The 27,669-nt window shown below is 43.1% G+C and overlaps 1 protein-coding gene across 7 annotated transcripts in view; it reads right to left on the reverse strand.

Moving 5' to 3' along the window:
* PRKAG2 (protein kinase AMP-activated non-catalytic subunit gamma 2) overlaps window positions 1-27,669 on the reverse strand; it is a 635,875-nt gene that overhangs the window by 353,336 nt on the left and 254,870 nt on the right. For 2 of the 7 annotated variants that reach the window (XM_030198299.1, XM_030198273.1), the window contains exon 1: window positions 18,827-19,432. The exons of the other annotated variants lie outside the window; for them this stretch is intronic. In XM_030198299.1, coding sequence (XP_030054159.1) covers window positions 18,827-18,920 — 94 coding nt within the window. In that variant the 5' untranslated portion in view covers window positions 18,921-19,432. Of the gene's footprint in view, window positions 1-18,826; window positions 19,433-27,669 lie in introns of those variants that run through there. 7 annotated transcript variants of the gene reach the window in all.

The raw sequence follows: 27,669 nt of genomic DNA on the forward strand, positions 1-27,669 counted from the left end.
TAAGGAACCTTTGTTTGGATATATTTTTGTGTGATTAGGTACCTTTTAAAAAAAAAAAAAACTGTGACCACTTGTATGTTGTCAATTGTTGAAAATTATTAGTCAGTATTAGATAGGAACAGTAAAGTCAGAAGCAAAAAGGTGACTGACAGTGTTCTTAATTATAATAAAAGTCCCACTTATTGGCCAATAGTGTACCAATATATACAACAGAAGGTTAGAAAAACAATGAGGCAAATAGTCAAGAAAAATACTTACAGAAACCCCCATAACGTTTCAAAGAATTCAGTGCTCTTGGTCTCCTCTGAGCAGTGCTCTCTGCTACTTCTAGATCATGTATCTTTCACACCTCTTTGCAGACTGGACAGCTGTTAAAATCCTTACTCCTTAGTAATGTACCTTTAGTCTACTTCAAGTTAGTTGGTAGTTTCTCTCCTTTTTGTTAGTTTTTGGCCATGGGTTAAGCCCTGTTCTTTACTCCTCTCACTCTCTTGGCAAGCAAATAGATTCCTGTGCTCAAATCACACATTTCTCCCTTGTGACTTTGTGTTACCCAGTGCTCTTTCTCTCTTTGAACAAGCAAGTTGATCAGCACCCACAAGGAGAGCCCTACTTCCTGTCTCTTTAAGCTATCAGCGCTCACCAGTTAGATCCTTTCCCCTTAAGGATTGTATTTTCTCAGCAGCTTCACTCAAGTCTTTCTCTTTTGAGGATCAGGATCTCTCTGATGATCTAGTCCCTATTTCTCTTTTGGACACTGTGCCTCAGGGGACAGCTGTAGGTTAGACTGACAACCCTTAATTAGTTCACTCTTTTTACCTCTTTCTTTACATATGCACCAAAGAACAGCTGTGAACCACACTGGCAACCCCTGTGCATTTCTCCTTTCCTTTAGCCCAGGGTTTCTCAACCTAGTTGTTGGGACACACTGTGACCGGTCGTGCCCTGGTTTCAGGCTCCTCAGTCATCTGGCCCCCTGGTGGCCAGGCCTGGTGGTTGCATTTGGATTGTCTGTGTGCTGTTTCCCGTTCCAGACTTCAGCCCAGTCCAGTCCGGATCTTCTGGCCTGCCAGACTTGCTTGTCTTGTTTGAGCCTGCACAGCACCCGTAGCTGCCTGGTGATTGCTGCCAGCTGAATCTCAGCTGCTGCTGGGGCTTATTAGCCATTTGGGACACTCTCTGCTTTGCCTTTGCATCGCCTAAGGCCCTGGTTTGTTGGTGCTTGTTGCACTTCTGCCTAGCTTGGTTCTATTCTAGTTCCTTGTCTGATGCTAGCTAGTCTGTGTGTAGTTTAGCTTAGGGTTATTGTTTGTTTCCTAGACTTGTTCCTGGTCTGTCTTTGTGTTTAGTTTCTGTTTGTCTGTGTTCTTGTTCAGTGGCTGCTTGGTAAGCTTTCAGTTCTGTCTCGTGTTTGTCAGTGTTGTTCCGCTGTTTTAGTGGTTGCTTGCAGCTTCCAGTTCCTACCCTGTCCTGTAAGTCCTGTCGGCCGCCTGCAGCCAATGGCTCAACTCCTGGGGAAGGGCGGCTAGTGTAGGTGAAGTCTTGCTGTTCCTATCTGAGTTCTGTCTTGTTCCTGGCGTGGGGTGGTTTTGCCTGCCACTGCCGCTCCTCGGCAGTGGCCCAAGGGCTCACTAACCTAGTTCCTGCTTTTGAAAACGTGACACACATCTAGCCAGTCAAGATTTCAGGATACTCACAATGAATATGCAGGAGATAAATTTTCATGCGCTGTCTCCATTATATGCAAATCGCTCCGAGGGTGAGAGCGGTGCCGTTTGCCGGACCCGCACGGGCTCCCCGAGCACCGTCTGCTGCCTCGTGCGGTCCCCCATGGGGCCAATTCAGACTGGTGCCCGATTAACTCAGCACAAGTTAGGGCAGCTGTTTTGCATAACTTTATGCAATTGCTTAGATGGTAAATGCAGGCTTGGAGAGGGGAAGAGGAGATTATCTGAGAGGTTCAAGAATTTGTAAGACAAAGAGGCGTCATTGACCATAACCATACCTTGGAATGTAGCCAGGGGAAATGCTTGGTAATTTGGTTTTTAAAGTCCAGTATCTAATATTTAACAGGCACTTCTGTTCATCAAAGACATGCATCAGATGGATGTGTTTCACTCCTGTGAAATTATTTGGAAGTTTTAATGCTGAAGAAGCTTCAGCAAGATAACAGAGCTTTAGAGGTAGTATAAGTTATAGATATGAACATTAACTCAAAAGTTGTAGTGGTGGTTTTAGTTAGCAGTTTCTGATCCTGGTGTCCTTTGTTCCAATTGATGCAGATCTCTGGAGGTTTTTTCAGTTATAAATCCTGCTTATTTCACAAGCAAAGAGAGTCAAAGATCAAAGGCTTCCAACAAATGAAAACAAATGATTGTACTTAGCACTTCTATGTGAATTTCTTTGGAAACTTAATGCAGGGGCTGATGGTTGACTTTAGTTTTAAGAAATCTAACAGATTCACAGGCAGATGATCAAAAGCCCCGCACTGTTCCAAACAGCGCTCTAAATTAGCATTGGAACAGCGCGGGGCGCCATTACACCTATGATCAGAGAAAATGCATGCAAATTTAAGCAGCGCAATTATCTCTGATTATGGGGTAGAAGTGCAGGAGAATTGTGCCTGAGCATGCACTCAGCACACTTGTTTGACAGGTCTGGGCTGGAGACCAATGAAAAGAGAAGGACGCCCATCTTTAAATCGGAAGATGGACCTCCTCAACTGCCCTGTTGTAGGGATGGCCAAATTTCAAGGGGGTGTGATAGGTATAGCGACGGGGCAGTTGAGGACGTCCAAATGTTGCCGTTTCTGCAATGGGCAGCTAAGGACATCCAAAATTGGCAGAAAGCTGTAGGTTTGCTTGCTTCATTGAAATCACTTCAGATAGTTCCCAAAAATCAATTACAGAGGTATTTTGTCATTACAAAATCTGAGTGAGGTTGACATTGGGGCTCATTTTCAAAGCAATTAGACTTATGGAGTTCCATAGGTTACTATGGAACTTTGTAAGTCTAAGTGCTTTGAAAATACACCTCGTTATAATCTTAATATAATACAGATGTCAGTTTGAGAACAAAACTGATGCTGGGTATTCTTAGTTGTATGTTTATAACCCTGCACTTAAAGTTATATGATCCATAAAAGGTGATGCACCTAAATACTGTCAGTTGGTCTCGTATCTGACAGTATTATTCTATAAACTTAGCATGTAAATGCCTGGCACACCCCAACTCACCCATGCTTTTCCCATGTTAATGCCTCCTTTGCAGTTAGGCGCGATCCCCCCAATATTCAGCCGGTGGCAGGTGCTGACCCTGAATATTCAATGCCGGGCCGCTTCTAGTGACCAGGGTTTTCTTTAGCCGGCTGTAACTTATCTGGCTATGTGAATATTCAGTGCTGGCCGGTTATGTTAATAGCAGGCACAGATAGGACTGCTATTTACGCAGTCCAATTTGCTCACTAAGCTTAGCCGGCCAGCGCTTGAACATTCGCAGATACCCAGCTATATCACGTGACATAGCCAGTTAGCTGCTATTTGCAAGTGCTACTATTCAGCTGAGATAATCCTCTGTTTTCTGTCCAATAACCAATTCCTAATCCACAGAAGGACATTGCCTCCTATCCCGTGACTTTTTAATTTTCTCAGGAGTCTCTCATGAGGAACTTTGTCCAAAGCTTTCTGAAAATCTAGATATACTACATCAACCAGCTCACCTTTATCCACATGTTATTCATGCCTTCAAAGAATGAAGGTAATAAATAGAAATAAATCAAAACAGAGAAAAGAAAATAAGATGATACCTTTTTTTATTGGACAACTTAATACATTTTTCTATTAGCTTTCGAAGGTAACCCTTCTTCTTCAGATCAGAAATAAGCACTTTGACCTTTGAAGTCAAAATGATGAAATATTTTGTCACCTACCAGACAAGACTTAACAAAGATCTGGGTTTTCTATTCCACTATAAACCATAAAATTCTACTGCTTTGTCACTCTCTTATTAGCCATCCATCTCTCCCTGTCTCTCAACCACCCAGCTCTCCTTGTTTTTTCACCTAACCCACCCCACCCTCTTCCTGTGAGACTGCCATTGCAATGCTTTCGTGTTTCACTTAATTTGTCAACATTTGTTTATTTCCGATCTGAAGAAGAAGGGTTACCTTCAAAAGCTAATCAGAAATGCATTAAGTTAGTCCAATGAAAAAGGTATCATCTTATTTTTTCTCTGTTTTGATTTATTTCTATTTATTGCCTTTAAATGTGGACTAACTTGGGTACCACACCTCTTGAAATGAAGCAAATTGGTGAGGCAAGACTTCTCTTGGCTGTCCCATTAAAACATGTTTGCATATGTGTTCCATAATTTTATTCTTTATAATAGTTTCCAATATTTTGCCCAGCACTGAAGTCAAGCTTACTAGTCTGTAATTTCCCGAATCACCCCAGAACCCTTTCTAAGAATTGGCATTATCACGGACGATTTTAAAGACAGGTTACAGATCACTAACAAAAGACCAACAATTTCATGTTGGAGTTCTTTCAGTACATTATAATATATGTTAAATTTATCATTTCATGCTTAAAATAAATGTATGTATTTATTTTGTCCTGGATCTAAAGTACTGGTACATATATTTACCAGTACATCAGACCCTGCACAAAAAATTTAAAGCCTAATATCAGTAGGAGTTGGAATCGGAGTCGAAGATTTGGTTTACCGATTCCACAGCCCTGTCTGCTTAAACCACACTGAATACTGACTCATAAATAAATTAAAGTGAGCAGTATAAAAATAGCAAAACATATAGAAATATGATGCCAATAAACGCTCACATAGGTTCTTGAATCCGAAAATAACAGCGTAGATTACTACCATAAAATTGAATAAGAAAAGCCATAAACACCACAACATTAGCCCGACAGAAGCACTGCTCTTTACATTAAAAAAAACCCTTCTTTAACAGTGGCACCATCTGTCCTCCTTGGCCATGACCTTACTGTCATTAGCACTGCCACAACTCTCACTCTGCTGCTGCTAATTATAGCAATAAAAAAATACCACTTGCCTTTTCGGTCTATAACCTACAAGTACCCAGTTCCTGAAGTGTCACTCATTTCACATATCTACAAATGGCCTCTTAACACTTCCATAGCGTTCCCCGCATACCAGAATATCAGTGCTTCTGCCTCTGATTCCTTCCACCTTGGCTACTGTGACTTTCCACTGTGCCAAGTTGTGCTATATCTCAGAGCTGCCAAGTTACCCAGTTCCAGGAGAGAGACTTTTTGGAAGTCCTACTTTTGCATTTATAGCTCAAAACAGTATTCTATTTATGGCCCCTGTTCAGGCCCATTAATATCAGTGCTGCAGGTTACACAATGCATCAGGACAGGGTTGTCAGAAATCCAGGACTGGCCTGAAATCTCCTTCTTGGAACTGGCAGTTTGATATCCAACACGCTGCTACCTGATACCTTACAGGAAAGTAACCTTATAGTTATGAAAACCCCCTCCAGGTTTGTTCTACGGTCCATATCTCAGTGGATTCAGCAATTCATTCTGCCCATCCACTGTCACCCTGACTTCCTCTCTCATCAGCTCACTAATTTACTCCTGCCAGAATTCTGCGTGACTGTGGTGCGCAGAATTCCGCATGTCTGCATAGAATCTGCATTCTGAGGCTGGACAGCTGGCCTCCCTGCCAACCCTGAGCTTCGGCAGGCCCTCCCCAGCTAGCGGCAAGGGCACGCAGGCTGGCTGACTCCCCCGCCGCCCTCCCAGGCCTACCTGGTGTTCTAGTGGCCTCTTCAGGGGCAGGAAACAGCCATACTTTTTCCTGCCTGCTGCTGCTGCCACTCCCTGGCTCATGCCGCTGCTTTTTCAAAATGGCCACCAAGACTTCATGCAGTAATCTCGTGAGACTGCTGCAGGAAGCTTTGGCGGAGCAGCAGGCTGGGCAGGAAAGAGTGGGGTTCTTTTCTGCCACAAAGAGGAACTCCCATGCAGACCCTACCTCATGACTAGGTCCAGGGGCGGGCTGAAAAAAAATATTGATATTGCTGGCCTGTGGATGCAGGCAGGGAGGGAGCTAAAAAAAATGGATGCTGTGGGTGTAAGTGTGGGTGGGTGGGATGCAGGGATGTAAAAAAAGGTGGATGCTATGTGTGTGCGGGTGGGAGGGGGCTGTAAAAGTGGATGCTATGTGTGGGTGCAGGGATGGGGCTAGAAAATATATGGATGCTATGGGTACTGGGAGGGGGCTGGGAAAAATATTGATGGTATCTGTGTACAGGGGGCTGTAATATTGGTTACATTTTGACAAACTTGCAGAATTTACAATATTTTTGCACAGAATTTTGATTTATTTTTTTTTGTGCAGAATTCTGGCAGGAATATTGATTCCACTTCTGTCAGTACAGCCTTTTCCCTCCTCTGCCCTTCCTATCTGGAGCAACCTTTCCCTCTCCTTACAATTGATTTGAATTATTGACCTTATGTACTGCCTTCCACAGCATTGTGCTAAAGCTGTTTACAGTATGTATTGCAGCATAACATCATTACATAACAATAAGAATCATTGCACATCTAAAGCAAAACCTAATCAGTAAAACCTAGTACAAAAAAATTCAAAATAAATATATATATTGCTACTAGATAATAAATTAAAATAAAACACCTTTTCTCACTGATTGGTACCCACCCCAGTACTTCAAAATTTACTCCTTATCCTCACCCAAAGGGTGCTGATTGCATCCTCTCCCAGTTGTCACCTTTAAGTCAGTGGAGAGAGAAAGGAGTGATAAGTGCGTTGATTGGGGTGTGGAGGTTGACTAGAGGGATCATTTCTTCTGATTGGAACCACTTCCTACATAATTTTTGTTTGCTTTAAAACAAAGAGGCACACTACATGTGAACACAAGAATAGCCATACTGGGTCAGACCAATGGTCCAACTAGCCCAGTATCCTGCTTCCAACAGTGGTCAAACCAGGTCAAAAGTACCTGGCAGAAACCCAATTAGTAGCAACATTCTATATTACCAATCCCAGGGCAAGCAGTGGCTTCCCCATGTCTATCTGCCCAACAGACTATGGACTTTTCCTCCAGGAACTTGCCCAAACCTTTGTTTTAAACCCAGATATGCTGTGCTTCCTTAGAATTCTGATAATTGGGAGAGAGGGGGAAATAAAAAATATTGTTTGCATTCTGCAAGGGCACATTCTGTCAGAATCCTGCATCAGTACATCATTTTTGACATGCCAACTGTATGTTTTGCAGTGCAAACAAAAAGTAAAAAAAAATAAATACAGAAGAAAAGTTCAGGCTCCAATATTCAGCAGAACTTCTCCGGATAGGAGCCACAGAGAAGTGTCATTCACTGGGATTATTTCTGAAATTTCAGTGGCATTATCTGGACAATGCCACTGAAAATCATCTCTAACCATCTTGGCCCTATCCGGGTAGTGCTGGGGTGGGCTGGGGGAGGAGCTAAGGTGAAGCCAGATGTTATCTGGGTAGTACATATTCAGCACCTCTACCTAGACAACTATCCAGGTAAATTAGGACAGCAAAAGGGCTAGCCTAGATAGTTGTCTTTGTACTTTCTACTAACCTATAAATGTACTCATTCTGCTGCTCCCCAGTATCTCTCCACACTCGTCCTTCCCTACACCCCTTCCCGTGCACTCCGCTCCATGAATAAATCCTTCTTATCTGTTTCCTTCTCCACTACTGCCAACTCCAGACTTCGCGCCTTCTTTCTCGCTGCACCCTACGCCTGGAATAAACTTCCTGAGCCCCTACGTCTTGCCCCTTCCTTGGCCACCTTTAAATCTAGACTGAAAGCCCACCTCTTTAACATTGCTTTTGACTCGTAACCACTTGTAACCACTCGCCTCCACCTACCCTCCTCTCTTCCCGTTCACATTAATTGATTTGATTTGCTTACTTTATTTATTTTTTGTCTATTAGATTGTAAGCTCTCTGAGCAGGGACTGTCTTTCTTCTATGTTTGTGCAGCGCTGCGTATGCCTTGTAGCGCTATAGAAATGCTAAATAGTAGTAGTAGTAGTAGTACTGGTGCAGAATATCATCCATACCCAGATAACTTCCAGCAGCCACTCCATACCATATCAGAGTACAGATTCAGGGGGGAGGGGAGGTCACACTGATAACAACACAAACATAGAGGCACAGAAGGCCCTGTGAAAAAGCTTAAAGAAAGGAGCACATGGCATTATGTCCAGGGAGGAAGTTGTTGTTTTGTGGGAGTTTCGATTCCTGACAGCAATGCAGTGGGAGATTATGGGGCTCATTTTCGAAACAGAGTAACATCCAAACAATGGCATAACAAGCCGATATGTGTATTTCTTACAGAAAAATGTCTAAAGCGCGGAATCTTTTTGAAAAAGTCCATCCTCTAGTTGCTGAAGATGTTTCCAGAGGGGGTGTTTCATGGGCGCTGTTACATGATGAACATTTTTTTTTGCCACTAATGGATAGCAAAACAACTTCCCAGAAGCAGAAAGAAAAATGTCCGGAATTAGACCAGTCTTTAGATTCATGTGTGATTTTGCTGAGTTGGAGAGGTGGGAAGTGATCGTTTGTGAGAAATAGGGGAGAGTTGCTGAGTGCTTTACCTTTGTGTTTTTGTCCCAGTCTGAACCTTGACCCGCACATTTCCTGCCTTGCCTCCTCTGTGTCTCACATCCTCAACTCCTTGCCCTCACCTGCTAGCCCCCCAGCCACACCCATCCCTTCCTCTGTATCTTGCCTCCTTCCCTCACCAAACCCTCACTCCTCCCATTATACTTCCCTATATCTGCTTTTGGGCATCTGGTGTGTGTCTCACAACAACTGTGTGCTGGTGCTGGGTCTTATGAGGTACAGAAGGTGGAAGTGTGCATAGTGGTGTTTCAGGGGTCAGTGTCACCTAGGGTGGTGGGACACATGCATGTCAATAATGGATGTGCTGATTGCTTTGGTGGCTCACGCCTTGCTGGAGGTATATAGTTTGGAGGGGAGGCCCTGCACCTGCTTCCTGGATCTCACTGACCAGGAATACCTTACTAGGTTCCGCTTTGACAGGGCTGCCATACAGCAACTCTATGACCAGATACAACCCCTCCTCCAACCCAGGACATGCAGGAATAATCCTGTGTCAGCCCATCTGAAGGTCACTGCCTCCCTCACCTTTCTGGCCACCGGCACTTTCCAGTCAGTGCAGGTCTCACCCAGCCTGTTATCGCCAACTGTCTTGTCCAGTTTCTCGATGCCTGTCTCAGCCAGATCTCACGCTATATTACCTTCCCTACAACGCCCATCCACTCCAGAACAATATGGCTCAGTTCTATGCCATAGACAGCTTCGCATCAACAACTGCACATACAATATACTCAGACACCCTCCCCCCAGGCACACAAAGACACCTACAGGAATAGAAAATCATATCACTCCATAAACATGTAGGTTGTAAGTGATGCCCAGGGGGAGATTGTCAACCCCCAAAATGAAATGGAGGAGGAGTACAACAAGAGGCGTAAGAGTACCTGAACCATCATAGAATGGATCTTTGGCCAGCTCAAGAATTACTTCAGATGTCTGGACCATTTTTTCCAGAACCCTATAATCCGGGACCCTAAATTCTGCCATTACATATCACCCATTGAGCAATAACTATGACTATCCCCATGTTGCAGCGGAGCTATGAAGATTGCCTCTGCAGCACCTCCAGCACCCTTAGATCACCACAGTAGACCTGAGGGGGCCAGGGGGGACTACAGAGGGTTGGGGTTTTTTTAGTAGGCGTCCAGGGGTCTACAGGAGGAGTGGGGGTATAATGTATCTTTGAGGGGATTATCCTTTGGAGAGAGAGTACTTGGGAAGGGGAGGGGATCCTATACCACTCTTCTTTTTATACTGCGCCAGCCCCTTTAAGAAAGGCTCTCTGGGAGCATCGAGTTATGTGTTGGTGACTCAATACTTCGGTGGAGCAGAATAACCCAGCTTTCTATGTTTCTCGTAACTGTGGGAGTCACTAACTTGTGGTACTAAAGTGACCGTAGGTTAGTGAATCCCTCAGTAAACTAAGCTGTGGTAAAATTACATATTTTGCTGCAAATTTGTAATCCCCCCCCCCCCCCCAGCCTAGTTCAATGAAAGGAACATGGGGTTGTGAAATCAATATGCACTTTTTAGCTGCTTGGTGGGCACGGTGGAGAAAGCAGCTTTCAGTCAGGTCAGTTTATGGGGTAAATTTCTTTGAAAATTGTCCTAAAGGGAGATAATTTTATAAAGCCTTTTCTCCATGTAAAGCATGTTTGACATATGGAAGAAGGTTCATATAAATGGCATGGGCATATACGTGAAAAAGTATATACATGGAAAGAGTGTGGGTGGAGCTGGGGCTGAGGTGCAATATATGTGCACATTTTATAAAATGCATTAGTACATGTATAAAGTACATGCACACATTTACAACGTCTTCCCAGCAGATGTAAGTTTGTGCAAGAGGAGTTATGTGCAGTGATTCTATTTTATAAAGGCATATAAGTGCCTTTATTCTGTTACAGTTTTTACCTCTACCAGCTTCACTGGAAGACTGTCTCATGTGTCTACTACCCTTTCTGTGATGAAATATTGTCTAACGTTACTTCCGAGTCTACCCCTTTGGGCCTAATATTATGATGCCCTGTTCTAGAACTTTTTTTCTACTCCTAGTGTAACATATCCTGACATCTATCACCTGAAACAGAACAATACGAAGAAGAAATGTAGAGGTTTTGAGATTGACACAACCATTCTATGTTCTGGCTCACACTTACACCAGCCTCAAGGAAGAATAAATATATTCAGGTCTACGAGCTCTCAGAAGTGAATACCTGGTTGTGGCATGAACGTGATTTGTTTAGGCTCAAGGAAAGATGGCAAATAGCTGCTGCTACTGTGACAAAATCTATTAAACAAAAAGCAGGGTGCCTGCCAACATGGACTCTCTGAGCATGCGTACTAGGGAAAAGGGAGAAAAGATGAAGGGACTGAAGGGATTTTTTTGACAATGTAAATAACATTTTGGATGAATAACCATTTGTGGGCATGCTTGTAGGTAGAAAGCATATCCTTTCTTAAGTGGAAAAGGCCAGCACTTGTGGCCTGCTCTGAACTTTTTCCGGATAGTCTGTCTTTACAAAGGGAAGCTGAACTATTAGAGAGTATTTTCACAGCCAGGAACTGCAAGTTCTTAATTTCCCTAAATTTCATTTCCTTGCTTCTCTGGTATCTTGAATGACTGTGAATTGTATATTAAATTCTCTTTAACATTTTGCCTAGTAACGAGGTGGAGGTTCCTGATTTGTATAATGGGGACCGTTGACAGCTGAGTCAACTCGAGGATATTTCCCCCCGAGCTACTTTCCTCATTACCATTATTTATTAATAAAGTGGATAAAATTAATGCCCTTTAGCTGACTACTTTAAAAAAAAAATGCCACAGTGTTTAAAAAGAGCTTCTAATACTCCACTTAAAAAAAAATTATGTTAGATGTTTCAGTACAAGGTAACTATCAACCGGTATCTTCTATGCCGTTTCTAGCAAAGGTTTTGAAGACAATGGTGTTCCAGCACTTACAGGATTTTAAAGAGCAACATAATTTACTTGATAAACACCAATTTGGATTTCGACCAAAGCATTAGTGCATTCAATGTGGTAGACCATAATTTGTTACTTGCACTAATGGACAACTTAGGTGTAGGAGGGTCAGGGTCTGTCCTAAATTAAGTCCGATGATTTTTAAAATCTAGATCCTATCAAGTTAAATCTCCTAATTCCATCTCCCCCAATAGGCTCCACTTCAGATTCCCACAGGGATCCCCCCCTTTCACCCATCTTATGATATCCCCCTTAGGAAAGGTGCTGGATGCCCATGGTTATAATAATTTTATTTATGTGGATGACATAACCATCTTTGTATCTTTCAAAGATTCTATTGAAGAAGTGGTCTAGACCTGATAGAGAATTGGGCTTCTACCTTTAAACTAAAATTGAATAGAGAGAAAACAAAATTTCTGTTATTATCTAACCCTCACTGTGTCACAAACTGTCAGAACTTCACAATTGATAATGTAACTTATCCATTGGAGTCTCAACTAAAGATACATGGAGGGGCATAATCGAACGGGGTTTTCCTGAGGACGTCCTTGCAGGATGTCCCCGCAAAGGGGCGGGGAAACCCGTATTATCGAAACAAGATGGGCGGCCATCATTCATTTTGATAATACGGTCGGGGACGCCCAAATCTTAACATTTAGGTCGACCTTAGAGATGGTCATCCTTAGAGATGGTCGTCCTTAGAGATGGTCGTCCCCGATTTTCGGCGATAATGGAAACCGAGGACGCCCATCTCAGAAACGATCAAATCCAAGCCATTTGGTCGTGGGAGGAGCTAGCATTCTTAGTGCACTGGTCCCCCTCACATGCCAGGACACCAACCGGGCATCCTAGGGGGCACTGCAGTGGACTTCAGAAAAAGCTCCCAGGTGCATAGCTCCCTTACCTTGTGTGCTGAGCCCCCCCGAGCCCCCCACAAAACCCACTCCCAACAACTGTACACCACTACCATAGCCCTTAGGGATGAAGGGGGACACCTAGATGTGGGTACAGTGGGTTTGTGGTGGGGTTTGGAAGGCTCACACTTACCACCACAAGTGGACATGAATACTGCTGTCATGGAGCTGGGTATGACATTTGAGGCTGGCATAGAGGCTGGAAAAAATATTTAAAAATTTTTTAGGGTGGGAGGGGGTTAGTGACCACTGGGGGAGTAAGGGGAGGTCATCCCCGATTCCCTCCGGTAGTCATCTGGTCATTTAGGGCACATTTTTGTGGCTTGGTCGTAAGAAAAAAAGGACCAAGTAAAGTCATCCAAGTGTTCGTTAGGGACGCCCTTCTTTTTTCCATTATCGGCCGAGGAAGCCCAGTGTTAAGCACACCCCAGTCCCGCCTTCACTATACTTCTGACACACCCACATGAACTTTGGGTGTCCCCGCGACGGAAAGCAGCTGAGGACGCCCAAAATCGGCTTTCGATTATGCCGATTTGGGCCGCCCTGTGAGGACGCCCATCTTCCGATTTGTGTCGAAAGATGGCCGCCTTTCTCTTTCGAAAATAAGCCTGATGGTATAATAATTGATTCCTACATGTTATTCGACATCCAAGTCCATGCAATCATCACAAAAACCTTTAAAGCAATGTGGAAACTAAAAAGAATCAGGCAGCTCTTCCTTAATGATATGTTTAGAACCTTAGTACAAACATTAGTATTATCACACTTCAATTATTACAATACCAACTATGCTGGCTGTAAGGAACCTTTGAAACAACTGCAGACAGCTCAAAATACAGCAACCAGATTAGTCTACAAGGCTACGAGATTCAAAAGTGCAGCCCCTTTGCTTACAAAGTTACACTGGCTCCCAATCAAAACCAGAATAACATTCAAACTATGTACATTTGTTTTCAAAACTCTATATGGCTTAACCCCTGATTATATGCAACCTTTAATTGATCTCCCCCTTCGCAACGCTCTCCCTGGTTCTAACCCTCCACTATCCCAGTTGCAAAAATGTGACCTACAAGTCAACCTATATGTCAGGATTCCCTTACCTCTGTACCAAATGGAGGAATTCCCTCCTGAAATTCATCAAATAGGAACCAAATTATTTGATATTGCGGAAATACCTTAAAGCATCTCTGCTTAAGCAGTTTATCACAGACTATCACAATTAATTTAAACCCCTAACTGTACAATTATTCCAATTTCTCAGTTCCATTCTAATTGTTATTATAAATGGATGACTATGAATTGTTACCTTTTTGCATCTAGCATTCGTTTCCAGATTAAATATTCTAATAATCCTCATTTACTTTATTACTGCTTAATGTACACTATCCCACACCACTTTTTGTACTATTAATTACAATAAGTTGTTAGCCACATTGAACCTGATCTTATTGGGATAATGTGTGATATATAATTGAAATAAATAAAATAATACAGAAACTCTTTTGATATCTGTCTGTGATATTATTAAACTGGGCTTTCATGATGGGTCCCAGTTGTTGATAGCTACTTTGGATATATCTATCACATTCGATACAGTTAATCATAAAATTTTGCTTGAACATTTGTGGAGTTTTGGATTGTCAGGGAAAGTTCTGGAGTGGTTTAATTCTTTCTTAACTAATTGCACGTTAGAAGTTAAGACTTGTCGTGGAGGGGCATAATCGAATGGGGTGCCCAAGCTTTCATGAGGGCGTCCTTGCAGGACGGTCCTGCGATGGAGCGAGAAAATCTGTATTATCGAAACAAGATGGGTGTCCATCTTTTGTTTCGATAATACAGTCGGGGACGCCCGAATCTCAACATTTAGATCGACCTTAGAGACAGTCGACCTAAATGTTGAGATGTCGTCCCCGGTTTTCGGCCATAATGGAAACTGAGAACACCCATCTCAAAAACGACCAAATCCAAGCCCTTTGGTGGTGGGAGGAGCCAGAATTCGTAGTGCACTGGTCCCCCTCACATGCCACGACACCAACTGGGCACCCTAGGAGGCACTGCAGTGCACTTCACAAATTGCTCCCAGGTGCATAGCTCCCTTACCTTGGGTACTGAGCCCCCCCCCCCCAAACCCCACTCCCCACAACTGTACACCACTACCATAGCCCTAAGGGGTGAAGGGGGGCACCTAGATGTGGGTACAGTGGGTTTCAGGTGGGTTTTGGAGGGCTCACATTTACCACCACAAATGTAACAGGTAAGGGGGATGGGACTGGGTCCACCTGGCTGAAGTGCACTGCACCCACTAAAACTGCTCCACGGACCTACATACTGCTGTCAGGGAGCTGGGTATGACATTTGAAGCTGGCAAAAAAAAAAAAATTAAGTTTGTTTAGGGTGGGAGGGGGTTTGTGACCACTGGAGGAGTAAGGGGAGGTCATCCCCGATTCCTTCCGGTGGTCATCTGGTCAGTTCAGGCACCTTTTTGAGACATGGTCGCACAAAAAAATGGACCAAGTAAAGTCGGCCAAGTGCTCGTCAGGGATGCCCTTCTTTTTTCCATTATCGGCCGAGGACACCCATCTCTTAATCACGCCCCAGTCCCGCCTTCGGTACGGTGCCGACACGCCCCTGTGAATTTTGGTCATCCCCATGACGGAAAGCAGTTGAGGACGCCCAAAATCGGCTTTCGATTATGCCGATTTGGGCTACCCTGAGAGAAGGACGCCCATTTCCCGATTTGTGTTGGAAGATGGGTGCCCTTCTCTTTCGAAAATAAGCCTTGAGTAGAGAGGTGTGGTAGCCGTGTTAGTCCACTTTTAAAGGTAATCAATAGAAATAAAACAAAATAAAACATGGAAAAGAAAATAAGATACCTTTTTTATTGGACATAAGTTAATATATTTCTTGATTAGCTTTCGAAGGTTGCCCTTCTTCGTCAGATCGGAAATAAGCAAGTGTTGGTAGATGACAGTATATATAAGTGAAACATCAAAGCATTTCAGTGACAGACTAACAGGGTGGGGGTGGATAGGTGAGAGACTAGGAGATATGCATGGGAACATCAAAGCATTTCAGTGACTGATAGTGTTTCTTCTTGGATTCCGATAACTGCTGGAGTGCCATAGGGATCAGCGTTATTTGCTGTTCTTTTCAATTTATATATGACATCAATTTGTAAGTTATTTTGAAATGTTTGGAGCGGCAATACAAAATCTATGCAGATGATTTGCAATTTTTTTTCCAATCAATAATACTATTTATGAAGCATTGAAACATCTGTCAAAACCTCTGATCCTAATAGTTGGCTAGCTGCAAATAGATTTCAACAATGTTGGTAAGACTCAAGTCTTGTATCTCTCTAGACTTAAGAGCACTGATTGTCCTTCTAGTTTTATTTGTGATTAAGGTACCTATTTTGTCCGAAATACGTTATCTGGGAGTTCTTTTGGATTCTTCGTTGCTTTCTATGAAGTCATATCAAGCAAGTTATAAAAACTGTTTTTTTTAAGCTACATTTATTGAGGAGAATGAGGGACTTGCTTTCTACATCAAATAATTGAACTATGTTGCACAGTTATGTGCTAGCACATTTTGATTACTGTAATACTCTATTGGTTGGTCCTTCCAGTTTATATTCTGAAGTCTTTACAGGTGTCACAGAACTCTGCAGCTCGTTTGATCACAAAAATTCTGTTATCAGAGCATATTATTCCTGTGTTATTGGTTGTCTATTGAGAAAAGGATTTCTTTTAAGATTTTAACTTTGGTTTTTAAGATTTAAAATGAAGCACCATCTATTATGTCCTCCACTTCAAAAATGTACAAACCTGTTCGGCCATCGAAGCCTGCCAGTAAATTGTTATTGCAAATTCCTGATTATCGATCTGTGAATTTACTTGGTCTTTGATCCTCTACTTTCCAAGAAATAGGACCTACTTTGTGGAATGCTTTGCCTACTGATTTGTGTAAAATTGATTCTCATCTTATGTTAGAACACAGCTTAAGGCCTTTTTGTTTCATTAGGCATTTGTTTAAGTGGGATATGATAAGGATATATTTGTATGAAGGCTGGAACTGGGGCCAATATTCAGACCGCGGGAGTTAGACCAGCTAACTTTCACGGTTGGCTCTGAGCCCGGATATTCAATGCCGGACTGTTTCCGGTGGCCAGCAGTGAATATCCAGTTTTCTTTTGGCTGTTTTAAAGATAACCAGCTAAGTCAATATTCAGATATCCCATGTTTTCACCCGACCACGTATGACCACTAAACCGGCTTTAAAAATCAGCGGATAGCTGGTTATATCGGACAATATAACCGGCTATCTGCTAGATACTAACCGGGGATATTCAGGGGGGCCTAGCCAGCTAAATAGCGCTGAATATCAGGGAAATTGTCTTTTATTGTATGTAATTTTTTTTGCTAGTAATTTTGTTGCGTTATAATCAAAGGTTTTATTAGCTTGAACATCATGGACTCATGGGCAAACACATTTCAACTAAAACTCAAAAAAGAAAAAACACATTGTCTCATCCTCTCATCCCAACATAATGTGGACAACCCCACAAGTATAAACACCTCAGATTACACCCTCCCTATCTCAGACAGCCTGAAAATCCTCGGCGTTACAATAGACCGTAACTTTAGAGAGCCAAGTGAAATCCACAACAAAGAAAATGTTCCAATCAATGTGGAAACTCAAACGCGTGGAACAATTCTTCCCGAGGGAAACATTTCGCAACCTGATACAATCAATGGTACTAAGCCACGTAGACTACTGCAATGGAATTTATGCGGGATGCAAAGAACAAACCTTAAAGAAACTTCAGACTACTCAAAACACGGCAGCTAAACTAATATTTGGGAAAACGCGCTTTGAAAGCGCAAAGCCCCTCCGCGAAAAACTACATTGGCTCCCAATCAAAGAACGCATTGCTTTCAAAATCTGCACCCTGGTTCACAAAATCATCTATGGTGAAGCCCAGGGATACATGACAGACCTGATCAACTAGCAGTTTTCTGACATTTACACCTGCCTTGAAACAGTTTCTTTTTAAGTGAGAATGTGCTGTTATTACAAACTTGGAAACGCATGCATACATACATTCATATTCATTTATCATCATCTCATAAGAAACTGTTTCACCCAATTTATGGATTTCTCTTCCTGTTGAAATGAAGACTTGAATGAAACAATGTGCACTTTCATAATCTGTTGTTTCAAAAACATCTATGTTGTTAGTGACAGCCTGTTAATCCGTGCTATTTAAGCAGCCAGAATGGCTGCTGACCGGTTAAATAGCGCTTAACCGGCTATCCACCGATATTCAGCAGGGGATAACTAGCTATCCCCACTGAATATCCCCAGTTAGTGGCTAGTAGTGGCTAGTAGATAACCGGTTATATCACCCGATATAACCAGTATCTGCCAATTTTTAAAGCCAGATTAGCGGCCATATTTGCCTGCGTGAAAATGTGAGATATCTTTGGCCGGTTTAAACATAACCAGCTAAGTTGGAATATCAACCTAGCCGGTTATCTTTAAACCGGACAAAAAAAAAACCCCTGGATATTAAATGCCGTTCACCAGAAATGGCCTGGCATTTACTATCCGGGCTCAGTGCCGACCACAGGAGTTAGCCGGTCTAACTCCCGCGGCCTGAATGTCAGCCTCTATATTTCTACTGCAAACCAATTTAAGCTTTTGGTATTTAACAGTATATGCATTAGTATTATTATTATATTTTTCCATCCCGCCCAAAACACACCTACTTGGAAATTGTGTATGCTACAGATCTACATGTATAAAAAGCAGCTTTCTGAAATGGCTTTTCACACATATTGGCAAGATTCCTGTGTAAACACCATGCATGCCTTCTAAAAGGACCTCTATAATCTGCATCTTCAGCTCATTTTATTTAGTGGTGGGTCCTGTAATTTCATTATATCTTTTAAAAGTAGATTCTTGGTGAAAATAATAACAACCTAGTGTGTGAAATTTCTTAAACTCTTCTGACGTAAACCATGCTACTAGTGCAACTCTTTATCAATCACAATGATACCTTGGGTTCCCTGAGGATGCGTGATTTCCTATGCACATTTTAAAAACAATGATTTCATGCTAAACTGCCTAATGGTTTCAGAACGTACTGCAAGTTCGATGGAATTACTGACTTTTTTGTCAAGTTGACTTTTTTTTTTTTAAGATTTGGCCATGGCCAGGCTCTTGAATGCCCAAATGTGCATGGCAGAGCTTTCCTACCTATGGCGCCATGTGGCTCTGACTGGCGCCTCTCAGTGGTCCTTCCTTGCTCCTTGCGTTTCTTGCTTCCTCTGAGACTGCCAAAGCGCTTCATGGGCTGCAGTGGGTATCGAAGCTACAGCAGCAGTCAATCATGCCCAACTGGTGGAATTTCAGGAGCGGATGGGATGGGAAGATGGGGTGGAAAAAGCGTCCCACCCACCAGATTAACAAGTCTGCTTCAAAAGGAGGAGAAGGGAAGAGACAGTAAAAATCCTGCAAATATTGAACTGAAACAAAACCTGCACTCTGAAAAACAAAATATGTTAAGGGTTGATCCACAGACACTTCAACTGATGTCTTTAGCTGTGATAAAATCCAGTAAAAAAAAAAGTCAAAACAAATCTTAGTCAAAGTGTGACTGCGCAAGGTGCCTGTAGTCTAGGTTCCACGTTATGGGATCTATCCTGCAAGGAGCTGTACTGTCTGAAGCAGTGAAAGAAAAGAGTCCAGCCTGTTGCAGTCCTTGCCCTTAAGTAGGCAGAGAAGCTTTAGAATCTGAAATCATGTTACATCAGCAGGTCCGCCTGTTCAGAAAAGGTCAGTAACTGACTGATAAGCTCCTTCTTTTCTTTAAAAAATGCACAGAGGCAAAAGTGGCACAAGTGTTCTTCAGGAGAATTGTCATGTGCAGTGGTGCCTGATGTCTCTTTAAAAAGACTGTAAAAGGAAACCACCCCGTCCAGACAATCTTTGGCACCAATTGGCCAGAGCACATTCTCATTATGACATGACATCACACAACTATTTTGACTCATGTGCTTCAGGGTCTGTACAGGAGCAGAGCAGCAGGGTTGCCTACCAGAGAACCAGTGGACAGACGTCAGAATGCCTTCATGACTAATGGGCTCACCGGTGTGTTGGGGGGTGGGGAGGAGGAGGGGAGCTTGCATCACTATCTACTAAAAAAGTCCAATCTTCTTAAATTGGAAAGCTTGGTGTGTGACTGCTGCCTGTACTGGATCCTGCAATTCTTTCATACCTCTACATGTCGGGGAGGAGGGAGAGAGGAAAGCTGCTCCCAACACAAATATGACTTATGAAGGATAAATAATCAAGCTAAATCCTCCTCTAATAAAAACCCCTTTGTGCAGAATGTTGAAATGAATTACAAACCAGAAACCCTGAGCCAAGTATTAAGAAAACCCAGCACTGGCAGACCATAGTTATTGCATACAGTAAATATTTGGGAGCTAATTACAAAGACTAGCAAGCTGGACTTGTGAAAAGGCTCACACAGCGGATTTTACAGTACAAGGAAAGACAAAGAAATATAAACTTCTAGCAGAGCTACCAGTGCTGTTGGAGATCATCACTTGTCATGAGATTCTTCTGGGGTTTTGTTCGTTATGGTGGGGGGGGAGAGGAAGGGGTTTTTGGTTTGGCACACATCTCTTTTAGTTGTAGCTCAAAATGAGTTACATTCAGGTACAGCAGTTATTTTTCTGTCCTCAGAGGGCTTGCAAAATAAGTCTGTACCTGAGGTAATGGAGGGTTAAATGACTTGCCCAAGATCACAAGGAGAACTACTATTTACCCTGTCTGCCAGTTTATTTATCTTTGTTACATTTGTACCCCACGTTTTCCCACTCATGGCAGGCTCAATGCGGTCTACATGGGGCAATGGAGGATTAAGTGACTTGCCCAGAGTCACAAGGAGCTGCCTGTGCCTGAAGTGGGAATTGAACTCAGTTCCTCAGGACCAAAGTCCACCACCCTAACCACTAGGCCACTCCTCCACTCAGAAATGATTCAGAAATGGAGCTAAAATTTATCTAGCCCACCCTGCTTCAACCTAGCAGCTTGCTACCTTGCTTCCTTCCCGCCCTGTCTCCTCTCCCACCCCCACCGGTCCCACTACTTCTCAGCAAAAGAGGCTCAGAGCTTCCGTCTAGTCTGCATCACTGATGGCTTTACTGGTCCCAACCCTCAGAAATAGGAAGTTCATGTCCTACAGGGCAAGACTGGCAAAGCTATCTACAGTTTAAGCAAAACAGTGGATCCACACCTTTATGCCACTTTTTATTTCCTGGGAAAAGCATGACTGGCAGGGGAGTGGAGAAGCTTCTGGACCAGGAGAGGGCTGAGGAGAAACAAAGCTTTTTGGGGGTGGGGAGGAGAGGAAGGATGTAGTTGGGTGGTTTCAATGTAGAAAAAAATGAAAGGTAACCTATTCACATAAGTTTGCCCATGGCCCCATAAGTGGTTAAAGCAGCCTTGCCCACTCCTCTATTAGGCTACTCCTATAGATTAGATGTAGCTTGCATATGTACCAAGGAGACTCAAAAATTCAAGGAAATTAGTCTCCTAAGGCTGAGTTTGCATATGTACCAAGGAGACTCAAAAATTCAAGGAAATGAGTCTCCTAAGGCTGAGTTTGCATATGTACCAAGGAGACTCAAAAATTCAAGGAAATGAGTCTCCTAAGGCTGAGTTTGCATATGTACCAAGGAGACTCAAAAATTCAAGGAAATGAGTCTCCTAAGGCTGAGTCCATCAGGTACCTGGGGATGCTAGGAAATGTACCTTTAACTAAAGTGAAAGTCTAAAGGCCTAGAGAGAATTATCCAAGTTTCAGATATTCCTATAGGAAGAGGTTAGGGACTGTGGCAGATGTGCAAATCTACGACTCTTCCTATAACTTAGTGAACTTAGTGTCACTCTCTAGGGTCAGCTTCCTCACTACATTTTTTAAGTAGATATATATTTATTGGTATATCATGGCAAATAACAACAAGCAAACAGAGCGGCCATAAAAACCCTACAAAATAACCGAAACATTGTCATCAAACCTGCAGAAAAAGGAGGCGTCAGACATACTATAGGAAACTGACTGAGAAACCCACACAGGATTGTACAAAACAGTTGAAAAATCTTATCAAAACACTTCCAAAAGCAAGTACAGCCACATCTAAAAAAAAACTCATACCAAACCATCCTTCTGTGGGTACATTCTACATGGTACCCAAAATCCACAAACCTGGAAACCCGGCAGACCAATCATATCTGGCACTGGCACACTTACAGAGAAAATATCTGGACTTACAGAGGGGATTCTTAAATCGTTTGTGCACAATATAAACAGCTTCATACAAGACACCGAACAAATCTAAAAACATCAAGCAGTTACCACTGAGTGCTCTTCTAGTCACAATGGATGTAGAATCACTATACAGCAACATTCCCCATGCAAACGGCACAGCTGCATGTGAAAAATTCCTAAAAACATCCTCACTGGACCACCAATACTCACTAGAAAGTATTACAAAATTAATCAAATTTATTTTCGCTCATAACTATTTCCGCTTTAACAATGATATCTATCTGCAAATCATGTGCACTCCGATGGACACCAGGATGGCACCACAATATGCTAATATGTTCATGGCAGAACTGGAACAGACATTTTTGAATACATACCAGACTAAACTCCTAAAATACTACTGGTACTGATGACATTTTTATGACTTCGACTGAGGGAGAAGAGACTTGCAAACAATTTCACAGTTCTTTCAATACATACCATCCTACAATAAATTCAAAATTGACTACCCCCCAGAAAAAGTCAATTTTTTTTAGACACCACAGTTTCCATCAGCAATGGCTATATATATATATATATATATATATGTAAATACAGGGGAATATTGTTTTATATCAGAGTACAATAATATATAACTATACCCCAAATGCACTCCAATTATAAATATACAAACTTTTTAATATACCAACACATAAACATCCACATACATTTTTAAATCACACAAATTTTGCAGGGTTCACAAGTACCCATAATCCAACCCTTGTTATACCAACTCAATGAAGATGGCTCACAGTCAATCCACACAACGTGTTCAGTTGTTAGCTATACCAAGCAGGTCTCATAATTGTCCGAAAGTTCAATCAAAAGCGGGACTCTAACCCGCTACAACCAGCGAGAAATTCTTGCCTGCAATGATGTCCAAACCTGCAAAGACACTTGTGCTCAGGTTTTTTGTTGACTCAGATATTGTTTGTCAATTATACCATCCAAATCATATAAGTCACGGGTCACTTTAGCAGGTACTGGAACGCCACAAAACCAACAACTCATGCTAATGAGCAAGGATTTATTCATTGCCGTTCCTCAATGTGAGACCGCATTTCAGATATTCCTTCATCAGGAGGAACTATTTCTGCGAACCTTCGAGAGTAGCGTCTAAGTCGGGTATTCTTAGTACTGCCCTCTAACGTCACTCCTGATGAAGGAATCGAACTCAGTTCCCCAGGATCAAAGTCGACTGCACTAACCACTAGGCTACTCCTGGGGATGTAGCAATTGTGTTAACTTCTCTTATTACATTTGTACCCCGCGCTTTCCCACTCATGGCAGGCTCAATGCGGCAGGCAATGGAGGGTTAAGTGACTTGCCCAGAGTCACAAGGAGCTGCCTGTGCCGGGAATCAAACTCAGTTCCTCAGGACCAAAGTCCACCACCCTAACCACTAGGCCACTCCTCCTCTTTTCTGTACTTACCATAGGTAGGCTGCAAAATTGTTTTACATGCGTAAGTGCAGCCATGGGGAGGGGAGAGGCAGCCTGCGTCCTCACTTTGGGTTCAGGCCAGTGGCATAGCCACAGGTGGGCTGTGGTGGGCCAGGGCCCACCCAACAGTAATATACATTTAGCAGTAGCTGGTGGGAATCCCAATCTCTGCTAGCTGAAGACTTCCCCCTTATAGTAATGAAAATGCTACTCTCCACGATACTGACACCTGCACATTCTCAATTTTCAGCGCCTGCCTGCTGCAGACTGCCATGGTGGAGAGAAGCATTTTTTTTGGGTGGGGTGGAGAACACTTGGTGCCCACCCACTTCTTGCCTAGGCCCACCCAAAATTTGCTGTCTGGCTACGCCCCTGGTTCAGGCCCCTCCAAAATTGCAGAAGTGTCTGCTGTGGCTGGTGGGGTTCTCCAAACTGTGTCAGCAGGAAAAGTCCTCCACTGGCATCCTGGCAGTCGGTGGCTGTTTCCATGGGTCGCCACTGCTGCGCTACCCCCCCCCCCGGGCATGTGTCAGTTTTTGCATGTGTGTAAACTGAGCATGCTTGGTGAGGGGGGTGGGGGGTATAGCAGCAGCTTATGGAAAAGGGGCCAACTGCCAGGCCACCAGTGGAGGACCTTGTCTGCTGGCAGGTCTTGGGGATCCCCACCAGCTTAGGTCACAAGGGAGAGTCACTAGGCGAGTGTAAGGCAAAGTTTTGTTGCCCCCTCAACACACACTTTGGCCCCCCTCCCCCCCCCCCAAATGTAATGTCTGGCTGCATGACTGATTCAAAGCCCTGAGTGATGAAAAATACATTTCTATTCTATTCTAATCCCTCAGACATATCATGGCCTTAAGCATTTTACAAAAAGCTTTGCATTCAGTGAGTCTTTTGGTAAAATATTCTGTAAATTGTGAACATTCAGACTTGAATGTCCCGTTTTCTACACAGACAACCTGTGCAAGAGTGGACTTAAAGTATTATTATTATTATTATTATTAAACCTAAAGCAACCAATAGCTCCTAATGCTTCACAACAGAGGGGTGGCCTGTGAGAATGTCACAATACTGAGAGCACTATCAGCTTCTAGTCACACTCAGCTAACACCCTGTCTGTATGCAGTACAGTCCTCAGATAACTTTGAGGAGTCTGAAATACATTCCATTTGAGTTCCAAACGCATGTGAGTTAATGCGCTTAACATCTGATAAAGGACATTCTGTTCTGCACAGCTCCTACATAAATAATATGCTGGCCCAATGAAAGATATCACAACCTGCACAAATCCTCAGTGTGCCTAAAGTGTGAATGCGAGCCATTGATGAGGAAGCTAGATGATGATTGAACTGTATACAAAAGCACACAAAGCCACAGGTAGACTCCATTCTCAGCCTATTCTTAGTCTCTGTTGCCAGTATACCAATTCTATTCAGTCTTAGAGTAAATTTCTACTAAATGCAAGTCTAAGCAAAGCAATTTACCAGGGATCCCTTGACCTGGCTGAAAAATGCCCTCCTCTACCTTCCTAAAAGTTTGTTTGAGTTTCTACTTTTAGCCAGAATGAGGGGAGGTGTTCCTGGAGAAGGGGTAGAAAAACAACACATATAGATTTAATTTCAAATTCATGCACGCAAAATTCCTTCACATTTTGCCCACACAAATTGCAGGTTCAAAGTCAAAGGATACTTACAGCCCATGCACCCTGATATTTAGGAAGAAGGTCCACAGGTACCCTGAATTTCGCAGTTCCACGGGTTACACCTGTCCAGACCTAAAATTTCCACCTGGATAATTTCACACTGAGAGAACCTCATGTATATCACAAACCACCGAGCTGCTAAACAGCGTAAAACAACAGAACTGCTGAGGTAAGTGTCTAGCTAGTTCCAAAAATTGTCTTAATTATTATTACATAATGCCCACAAAAAAAGAGAGAAAAATGAAAAATCAATGTCATCACCCTGGCAACCAACAGAAAGAGCCTTGGTCAAGTTTCATGTGGTCCATATAATTAACAATTCCTATAATTACAAGCTGAATAAAGCCACCCCTTTCAGACTATCTGACGTCTGTGAACCAGCGTCTGCACATCATGGTCTCCTCTGCCTAATGGATGTGGTTTCCACACTCCACTGAAGTGCTGAGCCTGCGAAGGAGCAGGGCTGAGTGAATGAAAAGCTGTAAACACTGGCACTGAATTAATAGAACATCTTTGTAGCCACCTCTCATCCCAGTTATAGGGCAAGTGAGGGCATAGGAGCCAGCTCTGTGGGTGCATGAGAACCCCCATTAGTGAGCAAACTGCTTTACAGTGTCCAGGGAGGGGTAATTTCCATAGGGTTTAGCACCCCCAATCATTTTGAAAAGTTTGGCTCTTGTGAGTGAGTAACATAGTAAATGACGGCAGATAAAGACCTGAACAATCCATCCAGTCTGCCCAACAAGATAAACGCATTTTACATGGTATGTGATACTTTATATTTTTTTGTTACATTTGTACCCCGCACTTTCCCACTCATGGCAGGCTCAATGCGGCTTACATGGGGCAATGGAGGGTTAAGTGACTTGCCCAGAGACACAAGGAGCTGCCTGTGCCGGGAATCAAACTCAGTTCCTCAGTTCCCCAGGACCAAAGTCCACCACCCTAACCACTAGGCCACTCCTCCACTCCTGTATACCCAAGTTTGATTTGTCCTTGCCTTTCTCAGGGCACAGACCGTAAAAGTCTGCCCAGCACTGTTCTTGTACTAAACGTTCTGAGGCAAACATTGAAGCCCCTTAAAATTTATACTCCAGCCCATCCATATCTATTCAGCTATGATCAGGCATAGACCATAAGTCTGCCCAGCACCAGTTTTGCTTCCCAATTACCGGTGTCGCCATCCAATCTCCGCTAACATTGCGTAGATCCATTCCTTCTACACAGGATTCCTTTGTGTTTATCCCACACATGTTTGAATTCCATTACTGTTTTCACCTCCAACACCTCCCGCAGGAGGGCATTCCATGTATCTACCACTCTTTCCGTGAAAAAATGCTTCCTGACATTACTCCTGAGTCTGCCCCCTTCAACCTCAATTCATGTCCTCTAGTTCTACCGCCTTCCCGTCTCTTGAGAAGGTTTGTTTGCGGATTAATACCTTTCAAATATTTGAACGTATGTATCATGTCACCCCTGTTTCTCCTTTCCTCCAAGGTATACATGTTCAGGTCAGCAAGTCTTTCCTCATATGGCCATACCATTTTTGTAGCTTTTCTTTGCACCGCTTCCAGTCTTTTTACATCTTTAGCAAGATAAGGCCTCCAAAACTGAACACAATACCCCAAGAGGGGCCTCACCAACGACTTGTAGAGGGGAACCAACACCTCCTTTCTTCTGCTGGTTATACCACTCTCTGTGCATCCTAGCATCCTTCTGGCCATGGTCGTCGCCTTATCACATTGTATCTTCACCTTCATATCCTCTGACACCAACACCCCAAGATCTCTCTCCTGAATAGAGCTTACTAATCTCTCCCCTCCTATGCAGTATCTCTCATCTGGGTTTCTACACCCCAAGTGCATCACTCTGCACGTCTTGGCATTAAATTTTAATATATGGTACTAGATGCCCCTGCGCGATGTGGCAAATTGGGCAAACAAAACGGTGGGTAAAAGACCGTATAGCGGAGCATCAAAGTAACTTGCGAACTCACAAGATTGAGGCACCTTTAGTGTCACATTGGAAACAAGCAAAGCACAAGGAAAAAGATCTCCTGTTTGTGGTATTAGATCAAATACCACCTAACACCACTGGGGATGCAGTGTCAGCACTACTCCGCAAAGAACAGCGATTAATTTACCAATGGCAAACAGTGAATCCACAAGGTTTGAACAAGGAAATTGACTGGTGGGTGGTAGCACCCCCCCCCCCCCCCAATATTTAAAGGTGGAGGGAGGCACCAACAATGTGGTTACCGCGCATGCACCGGCGTTCCCACCGGTTGGGAGTCTGAAGCTAAACTGTTACCGCTACAGGTCAGTCAAACAGTATTTAATTATGGAAGAATTTTGGGAATACTTATTTCAGAGTGTAGTGGATTTACGAAATGTTGACAGAGAAACAATCCCATAATGTGCTATTGATTGATTACATTGCATTTGTTTCAGTATAACATTCCCCTGAAGATGCCAGTGGGCAAAACATGCTTGCATGTAGGGAACCGAAGTAATCTGAGGAGTAACAAGCGCTGAGGCCCAGGACAGGGCATTCATTTTAAAGCACGTTAAATCACGGACTG

Source organism: Microcaecilia unicolor, chromosome 1 (genome assembly GCF_901765095.1).
Source record: "Microcaecilia unicolor chromosome 1, aMicUni1.1, whole genome shotgun sequence".
Taxonomy (NCBI): domain Eukaryota; kingdom Metazoa; phylum Chordata; class Amphibia; order Gymnophiona; family Siphonopidae; genus Microcaecilia; species Microcaecilia unicolor.